The 15,126-nt window shown below is 47.7% G+C and overlaps 1 protein-coding gene across 3 annotated transcripts in view; it reads right to left on the reverse strand.

The window, feature by feature from the left end:
* Window positions 1–9,296: 9,296 nt before the first annotated feature.
* Window positions 9,297–15,126, reverse strand: part of NCOA2 (nuclear receptor coactivator 2) — a 227,297-nt gene continuing 221,467 nt past the window's right edge. For all 3 annotated transcript variants that reach the window (XM_031441501.2, XM_031441494.2, XM_031441498.2), the window contains one exon: window positions 9,297–13,146. In XM_031441501.2, coding sequence (XP_031297361.1) covers window positions 13,135–13,146 — 12 coding nt within the window. In that variant the 3' untranslated portion in view covers window positions 9,297–13,134. The remainder of the gene's footprint in view (window positions 13,147–15,126) is intronic.

The raw sequence follows: 15,126 nt of genomic DNA on the forward strand, positions 1-15,126 counted from the left end.
GAGGTGTTTGTTCCCCAAAGGCCCAGGACCTGCGTGTCTGAGCCATGAGGGCTCTGACTCGAGGGGTTCACTCCGCCTGCAGCTGGGCTGCCCTGGCAGTCCCTGCAGGGAGAGCAAGTCCTTGGGTGATTTTCCAACCCTCCCCTCTGCCCCAGTCCCTGGGCCTCCTCCGCCCCAGGCCCCACCCAGCCTTTGGGTAGTGGTTCTCACCTGACAGGCCTGCCCTGGGGGAAGGTTTTACCATTGTGTGAGAGTCCAGTGTGGCTGCCCCTGGAGGCTCTGGTCACAGCATTGGGGGACCTCCAGTGCCTGGAGGCCCAGGGCATTTCACAAAAGCCAGAGACTGGGCCAAGGTGGGAGGGAGCCAGCCTCTTCCTGACCCAGGGGATTAAGATACCCCATACCCAGGAGGGCTCTGGACTCAGCTTAACTACAACCCAGGGACTCCTACACCTCCTCTGGGAGAGGGGCCCTGCAGAGTCCAGGGCCCAGAGACCACCCCCACTTCTGACCCCAATGGAGGGGTTGGGGGCCCCAAGATCACCCTGGATTTTTTCTTGGAGGCTCCCAGGACTCACTGAAGCTTTATAGTCAGAGTCAGTTTATGGTGAAAGGATGCAGTGAAATCAGCTGAGGGCAGAGGTCAGGAGTAGGGTCAGGGGTCTATCAGATGTGGCCGCCCAGGGAAGCCCACCTGAGTCCTGGGGTGCAGGGTTTCATTGGGGTCTGTCACATTGACCTTGGGAACACCGTATCACCAACCTTTGACTCTAGCCGCTGCCAGGGACTTAAGACACCCCACCGTGTGTCATGCCGTCAGCACAGGCCAGCCTGGAGTGGATCCACGTAGCAAGGTTACCCCACAGATTGCTGGTGACCTCTTGGAGCCAGGAGCAGGCCCCAGGCTGTCTGTGGGCAGGGGAACCTGCACTGGCCCGGGTGCAGGGCCCATTCTGTGTGGTCCACACAGGTGTCCGCGGGTCAGCCAGCACCCGGTGTGTCTCAGCCTGTGGCCGCTGACCACAATGTCCTGCTCTGTTCACAACAAGAGTGAGGCCAATGGAGAGACAACGGGGCATGGGAACTAGGCCAGGTTATGGTCAGGCTGGGTGAGAAAGCATCTGAGATGGGAGGACAGAGCTGCCCTCGCCTGGTGAGCCAGGACCTGCTGTCCACCCTTGGTCAGTCATGCGTCCTCCCATCCTGGGGCAGGGCTGCCCCTTCCTGCTGTGCTGTTGGGGGGTTGGTGACAGTGGGACATCTGGGAGGACATGGGGCTGACCCTGGGAGAATGTTGGAGTGAAGCATTTGGGGGCATCTGGAGGGAGCCCTCACCTATCAGTGCTGATGGAGTGAGGACACCAACTGAGGGTGGGCAGGCAGTGAAGTCTGGAAGGGCCCTGGATCAGCCCTGATGCTGGACGAGGGCTGTGGAGCTGGGGATGATGGCGGTGCTGACCAGGGGTGACTGCCCGACAGGAGACAGCCCAGCTGAAGCAGCAGGGGGAGGTGAACACTGTGCCTAGGTGTGGGAGGCACCCTGAGCCCGCCCATGTCCGGCCAGACCCCGGCCAGGAAGAGAAGTCAATCTCCACTGCTGAAAACACCAGTGCTGGGTGTTCACCTTCATGGTCACCAGGCTGGGGCTATAAATAGAGGGCACCCCAGAAGGACGTTTTCCACCTGCCTGGTTCCCTGTGGCTGGAGGCTGGTGGGGACACGGGCATGTCCGGCAGCCCTGGTGAGGACAGAGTTCTCTTTGGGGGAATGAGGTGGACACTCAGCCCGATCTGTGGGTGGTCTGGCCCTCCGGTGTCACATCTCTCCTTGGGGATCACTGGACTTCACTCTTACTCCGTGGAGGACAGGATGGAGGGATGGTGCATCCTGGTCTAGCTATGCTCTGGGCTCTCAGGAAGGACGTCTCTGGTCCACAGTTTCAGCAGACCTCAGTTACCACTGTCTGATTCCTCCTCCCTGGAGCTAGAAATAAGGACCTGCCTTTTGAAATGGGGTGCCTGTAGGGGGCTGGTGGCTCACTTCAGATAGCCGCACTTAGGTCCAGGGGGCGGGACAGGGGGTGACCTGTGGCCACTCGCTTGTGGTCATCATGCCAGCTGTGGCTCCTGTCCAGGGCCTGAGATGCCCCAGGCGTGGGGTTTAGGGGGCAGCTCACCATGACAGGGACTCATGGAATGAAGGTTTCCTGGGTCCCAGTTTCCTCCCGGAAGAAGAGTGGGGTTGTGCTCAGAGAGGAGGTGGCCAGTGACGGTCCTGGGTTTCAGCAAGCACAGCGCCCGACCCCACTTCCCACCCCCACCACCAAGCGCCAGATGGGGGTGGGACCAGGGGACGCTTACTCTCATTCCTGGAGCCCAAGATCGAGGTTTCGAGGGCCTGCTCCTTCTGTGGGTTCTGGGAAGAGTTGGTCCCTGGCCTCTCTCAGCTTCTGGGGTTACATCCTGGGTGTCTCATGGCCGTATCACCCCATCTCTGCCATCTCATCACCTTCTCCGCCATGTGTCTGTGTCCAAACTTCCCCTCATGGGGACCACCCCCCTCCACCACACAAACACACACACACACAAGTCGGGGCCCCTTGAGTGGCCTCATCTCAACCCGGGCAGTTCTGCAGTGACCCGCCTGCACATGAGGTCCCATTCTGAGGTCCCAGGAGTCCATTCGTCTTCCTGGGGCCCTCTTGGGTGACAAATGCTGGTCGTCAACACAGCTTGTTGTGGGGTGGGGAGGTGGCTCTAAGGCCAGAATCCGGGAGCCTCTTGAGGAAGCAGTGTCCTGACTCGAGGACAAATGGACAGGCAGGAGGGAGGCCCAGGGGTCAGTCGCTTCAGGCCTGGGGGAGTGAGGTCTCGAGAGGGCCAGGAAGAGCAGGCAGGTAGGGGACATCGGAAGCAGGTTGCCTCGTCTGCCTCAAGGACATTCTCTGCTCCCAGGAGGGCAGCCGGCCAGGTCGTGGCGAATGTGGAGGGGTTTGAAGATGTGTCCCAAGGCTGCCTTGGAGGAGAAGCGCCTTGGTCGTGTCTCGGGACACAGAGCCGCCAGCCTGCTGGGGAGTGTGCGGGGTCAGTGGCACATGGGCGCATCCAAGACCCTTCGGAGCTGGACTTGCCTCCTCCAGGCCTAGCCCTGTCGGGGACTGGGGGCAGCTGTTACTGCAGGCACTGCCCCTGGCTGGGAGTGGCTGGCACATCCCCTGACCTGTCGTTACAACCAAGCCGAGGCTGCTGTACCGGCTGCCGCAGGTGCAGGGCCAGTGGGTGGGATGTGCGTGGACGTCGCAGGGAAGCTGTGGGGTGCCTGCATCGATGGAGGCTGGCCGTCCACTGGGCACAAGACAGGAGCGAGCTGGACAGTGAGAACAGCCCAAGTAGGGAGGCTGCTGCGTGTCCTCGGTGTTCAGGACCCAGTTGAGACACTCATTCAGATGCTGAGAGGTTTTTTCCTCAGGTGCCTTGTGTTTCATCACCTGGCATGTGCGAGGGTCCTGGGGCAGCTGTGATAACATGCCACAACTCGGGGATGGGGTCTCACAGTGGCAGAAATTTATCCTCTTGCAGCTCTGGGGCTGGAAATGCAAAATGAAGGTGTGGTTGTCCTGGAATCTTAGGGGCATCTGCCCTGGCCTCTCTGACTTCTGCTGGTTTCCAGAAATCCTTGGCACTTCTGGGCTTGGGGCTACATCACTTCCACCTCTTCATCACCACGTGGCTTCTCCTCTGTGTCTGTGTCCAGATCTCCCTCCTCTTATAAGGACACCAGCTGGTGGATTTAGGGCTCTCCGTAATCTGCTATGACTTACATCTTAACTACATCTGCAAAGACGTCCCAAAATAAGGCCTCATTCTGAGGTCAGAATGGACATAAATTTGGGGGTTGGGCACTATTGGACCCACAGTAGTAGGTGAGGGAAGATAGGGAACAAGACGTGACCAGTGAACTAGAGGGGTCTTGAGATTGAAAAAGCAGGCAGGTAGCTCCGTGTAATCAATGCATTGGTTTCTTATCAGGTAACTTTCACAGGGTGGGTTCAGAAGCGGTGGAGCTACACTACGCGTGGCCAAGTGGTCACTGGGACAGTTTAGTTAATTTGGTGGGGGGAGTGGGGGGAGGTGCTTGGAGACAGGACATGAGCTGATAACACCAGCCTATCGACGCATGCACGCTGCCTGCCCTGCATACCCTCCCCACAGCGGTTGGAGTTGAGCCGTTGCTCACCCTCCCCCCATTGCAGAACTGGCCGCCAAGGCCTCCTGGGGGGCCCTCCCCAGCCCTGAGTTCGAATCCTGCCTGAGGCTCTGGAAACAATACACTCAGCTCAAGCCAGCCTACAGAGGTCACGCAGAGGTCATGCAGAGGTCCGAGTCGTCTGGTTCCCGAAGCAGCAGGACATGACCCTAGACACAGTGGGGTCCCCAGGAACCCCTGTGAGGTCACTTCTTAGGGCCATGGACCCTGTCCAGCTGGACGAGCAAGGCCCGTCCCACCACATGACCCGCGTCCCTGACTCTGTGGCACCTTCTCCAGATCTGCCTGCCCTCCGGTAAGGCTGTCACCATCACTGACGCTGTCCTGGGCCTGGACAGCTCCTCCTGTCCTTATGTTGACCCTACCCAGGACCGTATGGGGAAGTCAATCACTTCTCTGTCCTCAAGGCCTTTCTAGCTCAAAGTTACTATTTAATAATTATTAGGATCACGTGGCATCTATGCTCTGTTGGTCCCCAATGAAAACCTTCGCTGAAGTATTCCCGGCACCCACGAGACCATTTACCCATCCATGAACCTTGACTTAGGGACGTTTGGACCTTAACATATTTTGTCTGTTGTGGGAAATTTAGACCTTACCATCTGTCTTACACCAAGTTCATTTAGACCTGTGTGTCGTCCGCACTGAGAACATTGTGTTCTGCTCAGCCTAGGACATGGACTAGCTTCAGTACTGGGAAGGCCCATCCTGCACTCGAATGTCCGTGCTTAGGTGTCTGGGGTCTGGAGCTGAGGCCAGCTTGTCCAGGGATGGCGCTCTGTTCTGAGTGTGGCTACGTGGTCCTCCCAGGGGTCGGTGCTGTGGTAAGGGCCTTAGTCCCTAGATTCCTGCTGGGTTCACCTTTTCTGGGCTTGTGGAGACTCAGGTGGGCTGCCTGGTAATTACTGCAATTCACCAGCACGCACACAGTGAGTAGGGAGGCAGGCTTCCCTGGTGACTTGATTGCTGGGCACGCGGGGCTGGGCGTGGGGTCGATGGGCAGCAGGTGAGGCAGCCCCCGTGATCTTCTTCTGGTTGGCCATCCCTGCATGGCGGACTCTGGACCTGCCCGTCCTCTTTCAGCCCTGCTGTCCCGTGAGTTTTCTCAACACCTCAGTGAGAAAGGAAAGGGCCGAGCACCCAGAACCAAGGTAGTGTTTAACTTTAGCCCCTAAGTGTCAAAAACAATTAGTCATGCAAAACCAAAGTGAAACCAGCAGGGGACTGATCCTGTACATTTTCCTGCAGTGCCAGGAGTTCCCAGGGAGGGACCCAGCTTGTTCCCATGCTGGGGGCCCACCTAGCACAGCCATGGTGTCCTGACCAAGGGGATGTGTGACCCTGGGTGCAGGGTTTGGGGAGGTGGGGTCTCACCCCACCTGTATGGGTCAGGCTCAGGTTCAGGAGGAAGCCCCATATCTGCTCTTTGCCTACAGTGTGTCTCGTCTTCTCTGAGATTCCCAACATCTGAATTGAGGGTGTTGCCCTGATTAACCTGAGGTCTCTTTTCTTCTTTTAATCTTGTCACTTTCATATGAGAACAGGCACCTTTGAGCGGGTTGCTGCTCCATGTTCTCCTGAGTGACAGATAACCCTTGGTGGTATCATATCACATATCATATCTAATCCGTGGGGGTCACCGCTGTCTGGGTTCCCCTGGACAGAGCTCAGGTATCACAAAGACAAGTCTCCCTAAGAATGGTCCCCCAAGTGCCGTGTGAGGGTGTGATATGGCCCCCAAGGTGGGGGACAGTGCTAGGGTGTCAAACATTTGTAATAAAGGGAGTCAAATTGGAATCTCAATAAGACATTGTTTTTTAAAAAAATTTTCAATTGAAGTATAGTCAGTTTACAACGTTGTGTTAGTTTCTGATGTGCAGCATAATGATTCGGTTATACACACACATATATATATATATATATATATATATATTCCTTTTCCTATTTTTTTATTGTAGGCTATTACAAGATATTGAATATAGTTCTCTGTGCTATACAGTATGAACTTATTTATCTATTTTATATATGTTAGTATCTGCAAATCTCAAACTCCCAATTTATCCCTTGCCCCTCTTCCCACCCGTGTAACCATAAGTTTTCTATGTCTGTGAGTCTGTTTCTGTTCTGTAAATAAGTTCATCCTTTTTTAGATTCCACTTATCAGTGATATCAGGTATTTTTCTTTCTCTATCTGGCTTATTTCACTTAGAATGATGATCTCCAGGTCCATCCATGTTGCTGCAAATGGCATTATTTTATTTATTTATTTTTAATAGAAGTACAGTCAATTAGTGTATCAATTTCTGGTGTACAGCACAAAGTCCCATTCTTATATAGACATACATATATTTGTTTTCATATTTTTTCCATTAAAGGTTATAAAATATTGAGCATATTTTATTCTTTTTTATGGCTGAGTAGTATTCCAGTGTGTGTGTGTGTGTGTGTGTGCGCGTGCGTGCATGTGCGTGCGCGCGCGCGCGCACATACAGCTTCTTTATCCAGACATTTATTTGTCAATGGACATTTAGGTAGCTTCCATATCTTGACTATTGTAAATAGTGCTGTTACGAACATTGGGGTGCATTTATCTTTTTGAATTAGTTTCTTCCAGATATATGACCAGGAGTGGGATTGATGATGGGTCACAGGGTAAGTCTATTTGTAGTTTTTTGAGGAATCTTTGTACTGTTTTCCATAGTGGCTGCACCAAACTACATTCTCACTGACAGTGTAGGAGGGTTCGCTTTTCTCACACACCCTCTCCAGCATTTATCTTTTGTGGACTTTCTAATTATGGCCATTTTGACTGTTGTGAGATGATCTTGTAGTTTTGATTTGCATTTCTCTGGTAATTAGTGATACTGAGCATTTTTTCCTGTGCCTATTGGCCACCTATATGTCTTCATTGGAGGGATGTTTATTCAGGTCTTCTGCCTAGTTTTTGATTGGGTTGGTTGTTTTCTGTTACTGAGTTGTATGAGCTGTTTGTATATTCTGGAAATTAAGCCCTTGTCAGTTGCATTGTTTGCAAATGTTTTCTCCCATTCTGTAGGTTGTCTTTTATTGTTTATAGTTTGCTGTGCAAAAGCTTTTGAGTTTAATTAGATCCCATTTGTTTATTTTTGCTTTTATTTCTATTGCCTGGGTAGACTGATCTAGAACATTGTTACAATTTAGAGAGTTTGCCTATGTTCTCTTCTAGGAGGTTTATGGTGTCTTATGTTTAAAGGACATCCATTTAAAAAGATTATTTTAAGTGAAATAAAACACGTCACACACCATTTACCATCGTCACCATTTGAAGTGCATGTTTCTGAGGCGTTAGGTACATTCACCTTGTCATGGAGCTGTCGCCACCATCCCTGGAAATATTCATCACGTAAAATCAAAATCCCACAAGCATGAGAGTCTCACTCACTTCCCACCCTCTCCCGCAGCCCCGGCCCTGATGGCCACTTTGGTCTGTAAGTTGTCAACTCCAGGGCCTGCACTTGAGTGGACTCCTGCGGTGTTTGCCAACAGGGCATTCGGGCAGAGCTGACTTTCAGTCTGGAGCTCTGCCTGTTTGCATCTGAACAAGCAGCATTTAGAGAGGGTGTATGAGGGGCAGATGAGCCAGGACCCGACCAGCCACCCAGGGGGGCCCTCTGGTCCCATCTCTTGGGCTCTGCCTTGTCTGTGTCCTTGCTGGCACCCCTGGGACGCTGGTGTCTGAGTGAAATTCCTCTGGTGTCCCTGCTCGCACTCACTCTGTGTGCTGGTTTGGGAGGGGGCTGCTTGCAGGGTGGTCTCTGCTCCTGTGGCAGGAAGGACACTGCAGGATGGACCTGCAGAATGTGGGGTGCGATCCCAAGAGTGTGGGGCCCACAGAGGACCCAGCACCTGGGCTGTGAGATGGGCTTGGGCCTCTGTATTGCCAACACAGGGTGTTCCCAAGGCCCCGCTCAGGAGGGGGTAGTGGGTAGCCTGGGACCCCAGAGGCCTCACTCCTGTCTTGGAACTAATTGGTTACTAGTGTGAACGGAAGTTGTTGATGTTTGTATATTCTAACCATCTGAGCTTTTTGACTCACTCCAAGAGCTGGTCAGTAGATTCACTGGGGCTTTCTCTATAGACGGTCAGATTGGCTGGAATGTTCTACCTCTTGTATTCCACCAGCATGGATAGTGGAGTGGGCCTCCTTATTTTGTCTGACTTTAATTTTTTTAATATATCACCACGAAGTGGACGTATCACAGTGGGATTCTATCAGATAACTTTAAATAACTTTAGAAACTTTACTTTGCCTGGAGGTTTTATTTTTCCTTGAGGTTTTCTCATGAACGGGGACTGAAATTGATCCTATGCACATTTATCAAATGGCATCTATTAAGTTAATAATTTCCCTGTCCTCTAATTTGCTAGCATAGTTAATCGTCTAGATAGGATTTTCTAATCACTAATTTTTTCATATATTTAAAAAATACGATTCCAGATTGTCTTCATTACAATGATTCATGTAGTTAATGACCCGGGTTTTAAGTATTGTACTTGCCTTGTCTATCAAGCATTAAGTCCATCTATCAGAACCATCATGATTGTTCTAATGTGTAAAGTGTAACTTTCATAGGTCAGTCAGAAGTCCGTGTGATTCTCGTTAAGTGTGTTTTGGAGAAGTGTCTGGAGGTGGTAACACCATTAGGACTCAGTGGCCCTAGATTCGACCTGTATTTGCCATTAAGCTGTTCGGTAATCTTAAGCAGACATACCCCTCTTGGCTTCAAACTGAAAACCTAGAAAATGGGTCATTGGGAGAATAAATGTTAATGTGCTGGGAACAGTATCTACTATTGTATAAATGTAAGAAATTATTAAGGGGGGGTGGGTATAGCTCAGTGGTAGCATGCACGTGCAGCATGCCAAGAGGTCCCAGGTTCAATCCCCAGTACCTCCATAAAAAAGAAAAAGAAATTATAAAATTATAAGTCAGGTAATTTTATATTTAACTGCAGTTATGAATGAAGACACAATATAAACACGTGAAAATCTCCAAAGCCATGTAAAACCCGAAGGCATTAAAATTTATTAAATGATGCAATAACAACAGAATTCTTTATTTACAATAGCATTATTTAACATCAAATAAGCAAATAGCATCAGCAAAGCAATATTAACTTGCATAAATGTATTTAAAATTTCTCTGAATATATCTACCTTTGCATAAACTGCTCACACTAGAAATACAAACATCAATGCAGCTGAACAAAGTGATGTCCGGAGTCAACTCCATTTTGACAATAAATCACAACCTGAAACACTGTAAGCTTTCTCCTGAAGAACCATAGGTAATATATTGCTTAATTTTACCCTTGTATAATCTTTTCATATACACACATCTCAGATGCAACTTCATGAGGAACTGTACAAATAAAACCCACAAATGGCATAAGAAAAAAAAATGACAGTTAAATGTTTGAAGAAATGTCTCATCATCACTGTTCAACAACATAAAGGTTAAGTGATGATGCACTTATTCAAAAAATTGTACACAATTCACTATACAAATATAATACATTGGACAGCTATGTAGGAATATACAAGACTTAAAAACAGATCTAAGGCATTATGCTAGATTTTAGCATTTTGAGGTTCTTGCACATAGCTTTTACCTGTAGTAAGAAACTTAAAAGATTTTGTTTTAGTCTATAAAGAAACACCAGGGAGAAAATTCTAATGAAAATCGAAGCCGCTACAGTAATTTTCTTTTGTGCAGAGAATGCTTTTGCTCCTAGGCAGCATACTACCATACAAATACTAGAAAATTTTAAATTCACACCAACAATTAATGGCTTAAGTTGCATTTCAAAATTGATTGTGTATCTTTGGGTTCTGCAAGTGGGTCTGTGCCACTCGTTTCATGTGTTAAGCCCATATGAACTCCATTTTTAAACACAGATTAAAAACCGCATTATATAAACTGCAAAAACATTGCTTTCAGTTGGTACAGGCCGTAAGAGATACACGTGGGAGGGGGTGTTTTGAATCTTCGAGTCAAACGAATTCGTTGCAGGGAAAACAGCTCACGTCACTTTTTAAACTTACCACATTACATGAACAGTTAAATGAGTTTTACAACCAAGTTAATGAATGTATACTTTTCACATTATGTGTTTTTCACATTTATTAATATAAGTAAAACACTGATTATTTGTTCTGTTAAACAAAAACCAAGTACTCAGTCTAACAAGTTTATTGTGTTCAGTGTGAGAAATACTGATAATGAGCGGTCCATTTGGCTTTTGCTTCTACAGGGATCAGTATGGCCAGGAGTCCGTCACTGACTCTTAATTGGATGTAAAGCAAAATCCCTTTTACCTGCTCTGAGCCATAAGAGAACTGACAATCTCTTTTTCTTCAAAACAGTAATGACCATGAATTATTCTAAACTACCAGTATCCCAGGTTTGCAGATTTGTCCAAATTGGGACTGACATGAAAACACAGTGGGCGGGTGGAGAAACAATAAAAAAGGTACACAGATATTTGGGGACAGTGTGACAGTGAAAAGGGACTTAAAACAAAACAAACAAACAAATCCAGTTTAAACTCCCTTTCTCTTTTGTGCTGTGTGACATTAAAGTCATTCTAATTCACATGTTTCTAAAAACTTGAAACCGGTCACATTGAATGGCGTGGATCACCAGCCCATCGCACCAACGAGGACTGGAGTTCCGGGCCGACATCTGCTTGTTTCTTCCCATCACAGTTGGGCAACCCAATGGTCTGGCTGAGAAAAGTAGAGCCTTTCGAGGGGGACATGTGAACTGGTGGCCCCTGAGAAGTGCTGTTCCTTGGCCACTTCCCTGTAGCGAGACCCCCCCTCAAGTGGAAAAAAGTATCAAAATGCAAATTTCCAGAAAATGTCTTTAGTGTGGAGCAACACTTTCAGACTGTCTCCTTCCTGTTTATCTTTGGGCACTGTCTCTTTCTATCCCTCCACAGTCTGGACACACACACACACACAGATACAAACAGGGCTAGTCGGTATGCTTTTCACCCTGCCACAAAATCATCAAAGTTCAAGGAAAAACCTCTCTGTTCCTAAAAAGCCTGGCTAATGAGATATAAAAAGCTTTGCTTGTTGGACATCAAAAAGACATCACTCTGAAATTTAGGTAAGAAAGTATGTGTATCAGGAGTTGGGGAGACATAGCTCAAAAAAGGTCACCAGTTTCTTGGTATTCCAGCTGTCTGAAACTGATGCCAATTAAGAAAAGATTATTCCCCTACCAGAGTGGGCAAGAAAAACCACCGTAAAAGTGGCCTGCTTTTTAGTAACATGTAGTCTTCCTAAGGTTCATTAAGAAAGAATATAAACATATAAAAATCAAGAATCGGTTCCTACGGCGGCTGCATATCATACAGATTAGATAAATGATTTATGAGCAGAATCACAAGGTTTAGAAAATAAAAAGTCTTAAGTCTACAAATTAGGTCTAATCAAGGCATTGAGATCCTTTACAAAACACCTTTAGGAGACGTTGCTATGAAGATATCTAATTTTAATACTGAAGTACCTCATTTTTGAGTCAATTCCACAATATGTATACCTCACAAAAATGATACAATTAAAACACTTAAGTTCTCAACTTAAATTATTGCTTGTTTACATATAAATTGGATTTTATGTACCTTACAAAACTTCGGCTTAGTCAGCACTGCTAAAAAACAAAATAAAAAACACATGGTGGAGGTTAAATCTGTCGTGATATCTGCTGTCAATTTGAAGCACACTATTATCTTCTCCCGTTTTGTAGGCCAGTGTTGCTGGGGAATCGAATAACATGCCTCCAAAGCAGGTGTCCCCGGTGTGCTGGGTATCAAGTCCTAACTGTTCCTCTCCTTGCCAGTAAATATATTTTTCTGAAATTTAATAGTGAGCAATTGGTAAGGGGCTGGCAAAACATGTCAGGAAATAATGGGATTACCTGGTTTCTGTTGCTTTTATTTAAAAAAAAAGAATGAAAGCGGGGAGAACTGGGGAAGGGCAGAGGTGGGATCAGATGGAAGAGGAGGGGCTGATTCGAGCTGTCTGTCTGATCAATCTAAAAGGAACTGAATTTGGAAATGAAAAGTATCTCTTCTCGATTCATGATCTGGGTGAGCTCATTGGGTTTGAACAAAAGAAAAAAAAAAAGGCGGGGGAAAGTACTTGTTTATATTAACAGCCCTCCCACAGGCTCCTTTTCATCTGTTCAGTAACTGGAAGCTCTTTCCAACAGGGTCTCGAGTGCTTTCACAAAGATACATCTATGGTCTTTGCGCGGCGCTGTCTCTGTACACACAGCGCGGTCTGAGCGTCTGCCCTGCTTTCATCCCAAAGGCAGGCTTAGCTTAAAACACCTTTTTTTAAAATTTGTTTCCTTCCCCCAGATGGAATTTTAATCTTTTGTACTGGACTGGTTAGCCAGGGGAAACAAAGCAAGAAACCAGTATCTGGAACCAGGCAGGAACAGAACAAGAGCATGGGTGTTTTCCTTAAACATATACATTTAGATACATTCAATCTGACACGGGTATGGAGTTTGCCTGTCAACAAGTACTTGGCAGGAGAGATCTAAGTTGCACTAAGGTGAATGCAGTGAACAGATGGAGCGACCGTCCGGGCGTGGGCTGCAGGCCGTCAGCACACAAGGCTGCTCCTCCTGCAGCAGCCGGGGGTCCACCCTGCGGCCAGGGCCCAGGCCGTTGGCCCCTCTCGCTCTGGCAGGACTGGATGGCAGGTCAGTTGGGTCAAAACAAATAGACGCAGCTCTCCAGACTGGTAAGCGTTTTGAGCACGTGAGCCCAATCAGCTGAAGAAAGAGGCAACCAGCTCCCTTCCGTGTCAGCAGTATTTCTGCAGGAAACAAAGAGGAAGTGGTGTAGTGTCTCCGAACTTTTGGTAAAACCATCATAAAGTCCATCACAAAAACAGTAGAACACGTGGCCGTTTTAAATAATGCCAGTCACAAAGCTGCGTCCCGATGAAGTACACTTGATTTTGATGCAGATGAGCAGATGGCACTGCTCCTAACTGAACACAGAGAACGGTGCCCAAGGCCAGGAGATCCTGCGCGCTACTCTGAAGGCCCCAGACTGCAATGGCTCACAGATCAACCCTTCGGAGTGACTGCCACTCCTGTACTGGTGACCACGTAACAGAGATTACCACAAGACCCAAGATACCCAGTTGCTGAATTGCCTTTGCTCTTTGACAGCATCCAATCCAGAAGTGGTCACTGTTTTCCCAGTCCTTCCTCAAAATCATCCAGTGCAAACCCACTTCCCTGTAAAACGTCCCCTCCCGACGCTCCCTCACTGCCGCACTCCTGTGCACAGTGGGGTGTGTTCTCGCTGGCTTCAGCAAGTGGAGAAGCCTGGGGTTTTGACTTTAGGGAACTACTGTCAGCTTCTGACTGCTAATGCCAATGATCTGAATGACCACACAAGCGAGAGTCACGGGGAGGTGCTTCCTTGGTTGGTGTAAGTAGATCTGCCCATGCTTTTCTCTGGCTATTGGCTATCCTCCCCTCAAGAGTCATTCACTGAGCAAATATTAATTAATCAATATTAACTCTGTACCGGATGCTGGGAATAGAAACCGTAGTAAGATATTTCCAGTCACTGCTATCAAAACGGTCCTGAACAGGCCAGGCAGACAAATAACTCTGTGATCTGAGTTATGTGAGGAAAAGTACTGGTTGCTGCAGGAACATAATATGATTGCATCTGGGATTTAGATATTCAGACACAGAATTCTAGCGAATCAGGGCCATTAGAGATTTTCTAGTTTAAGGAAGATGAGAGAGGAAGTAAGCCCCAAGTAATCCATTTCACCAAAGCGCCCTGAGAGGGGATCTGGGGAGACTTGCCAGATCAGAGTTAGCGTTCCCGGGTGGAATCAGAGTCCTGGTCAGGTGCACAGCTCTCCCAAGCTTAAGAAACCTGATTACACTTCCTCCTAGAGAAGAAAACTTAATGTGCTTTCCCCTATAACGTAAAGTTCAGTAATGTATTTGTTCCTAGTTTGTCGTCCCTTGTATGATTTTACATGGAAACACCCCACAGCTCTGGTTGAAATATAAAAAAAAGCTCCTCAGTTTTCCAGTTAGTCTGGAAAAAAAGTCTATTGAGATGCAGAGATGTCTGTGGAAACTCCAAGGCAGTATTCTTCCCGTGATTGACATCCACACGCACTGGCAGCCAGTCACTTAATCTTTCTGTAGCTGACACTCCTGAGGGCTGTTGTGGGCATTAAACAAAACCACTCAAGTAGTTCCGGGGGCAGAATAAGCGCTCAGTAACTGTCACCGTCGTCATCATCAACTCAAAGCCGATTCTACTTAGCGTTCAATTTCTAAGGTGCTAGTAAATAGAAGTAATTACAACTATACTTTATACAAGAGCCATGTGGCTGAGCAGTAAACTCAATTTTCATATATTTAAATATATGTAAAACAAAGGCTACTAAATCCTTGTAAAAGGAAGAACCTTTAGGTTAAGTAAAATATCTGCCCTTTTCTAGTTTTTAGTAAATCCCTGGTTGTATATTCTAGCTCTGCTTAAAGCAAGATACAATTTTAATCTCCATTTCAAGATAAATGGAGCACAGATTCAATTAGTAATGGATCACAGTGGTTTTCAGTTCAAAGAGAACCTGGTTGCCAATAAAAATTCTGAAAAGAGTTCCTTTCAGATTCACAGCAGCGGAGTACATGGCAGAGACACAGAAGATGAAGATGACAGAACCCCTCTCCGTGCACACGTCAGTGGGACGGTGACAGATGCAGAGTGATTTCCAGTTATTACCCATGGATTCGAAGGGATACACCATACA

Source organism: Camelus dromedarius, chromosome 30, assembly GCF_036321535.1.
Source record: "Camelus dromedarius isolate mCamDro1 chromosome 30, mCamDro1.pat, whole genome shotgun sequence".
Classification (NCBI taxonomy): domain Eukaryota; kingdom Metazoa; phylum Chordata; class Mammalia; order Artiodactyla; family Camelidae; genus Camelus; species Camelus dromedarius.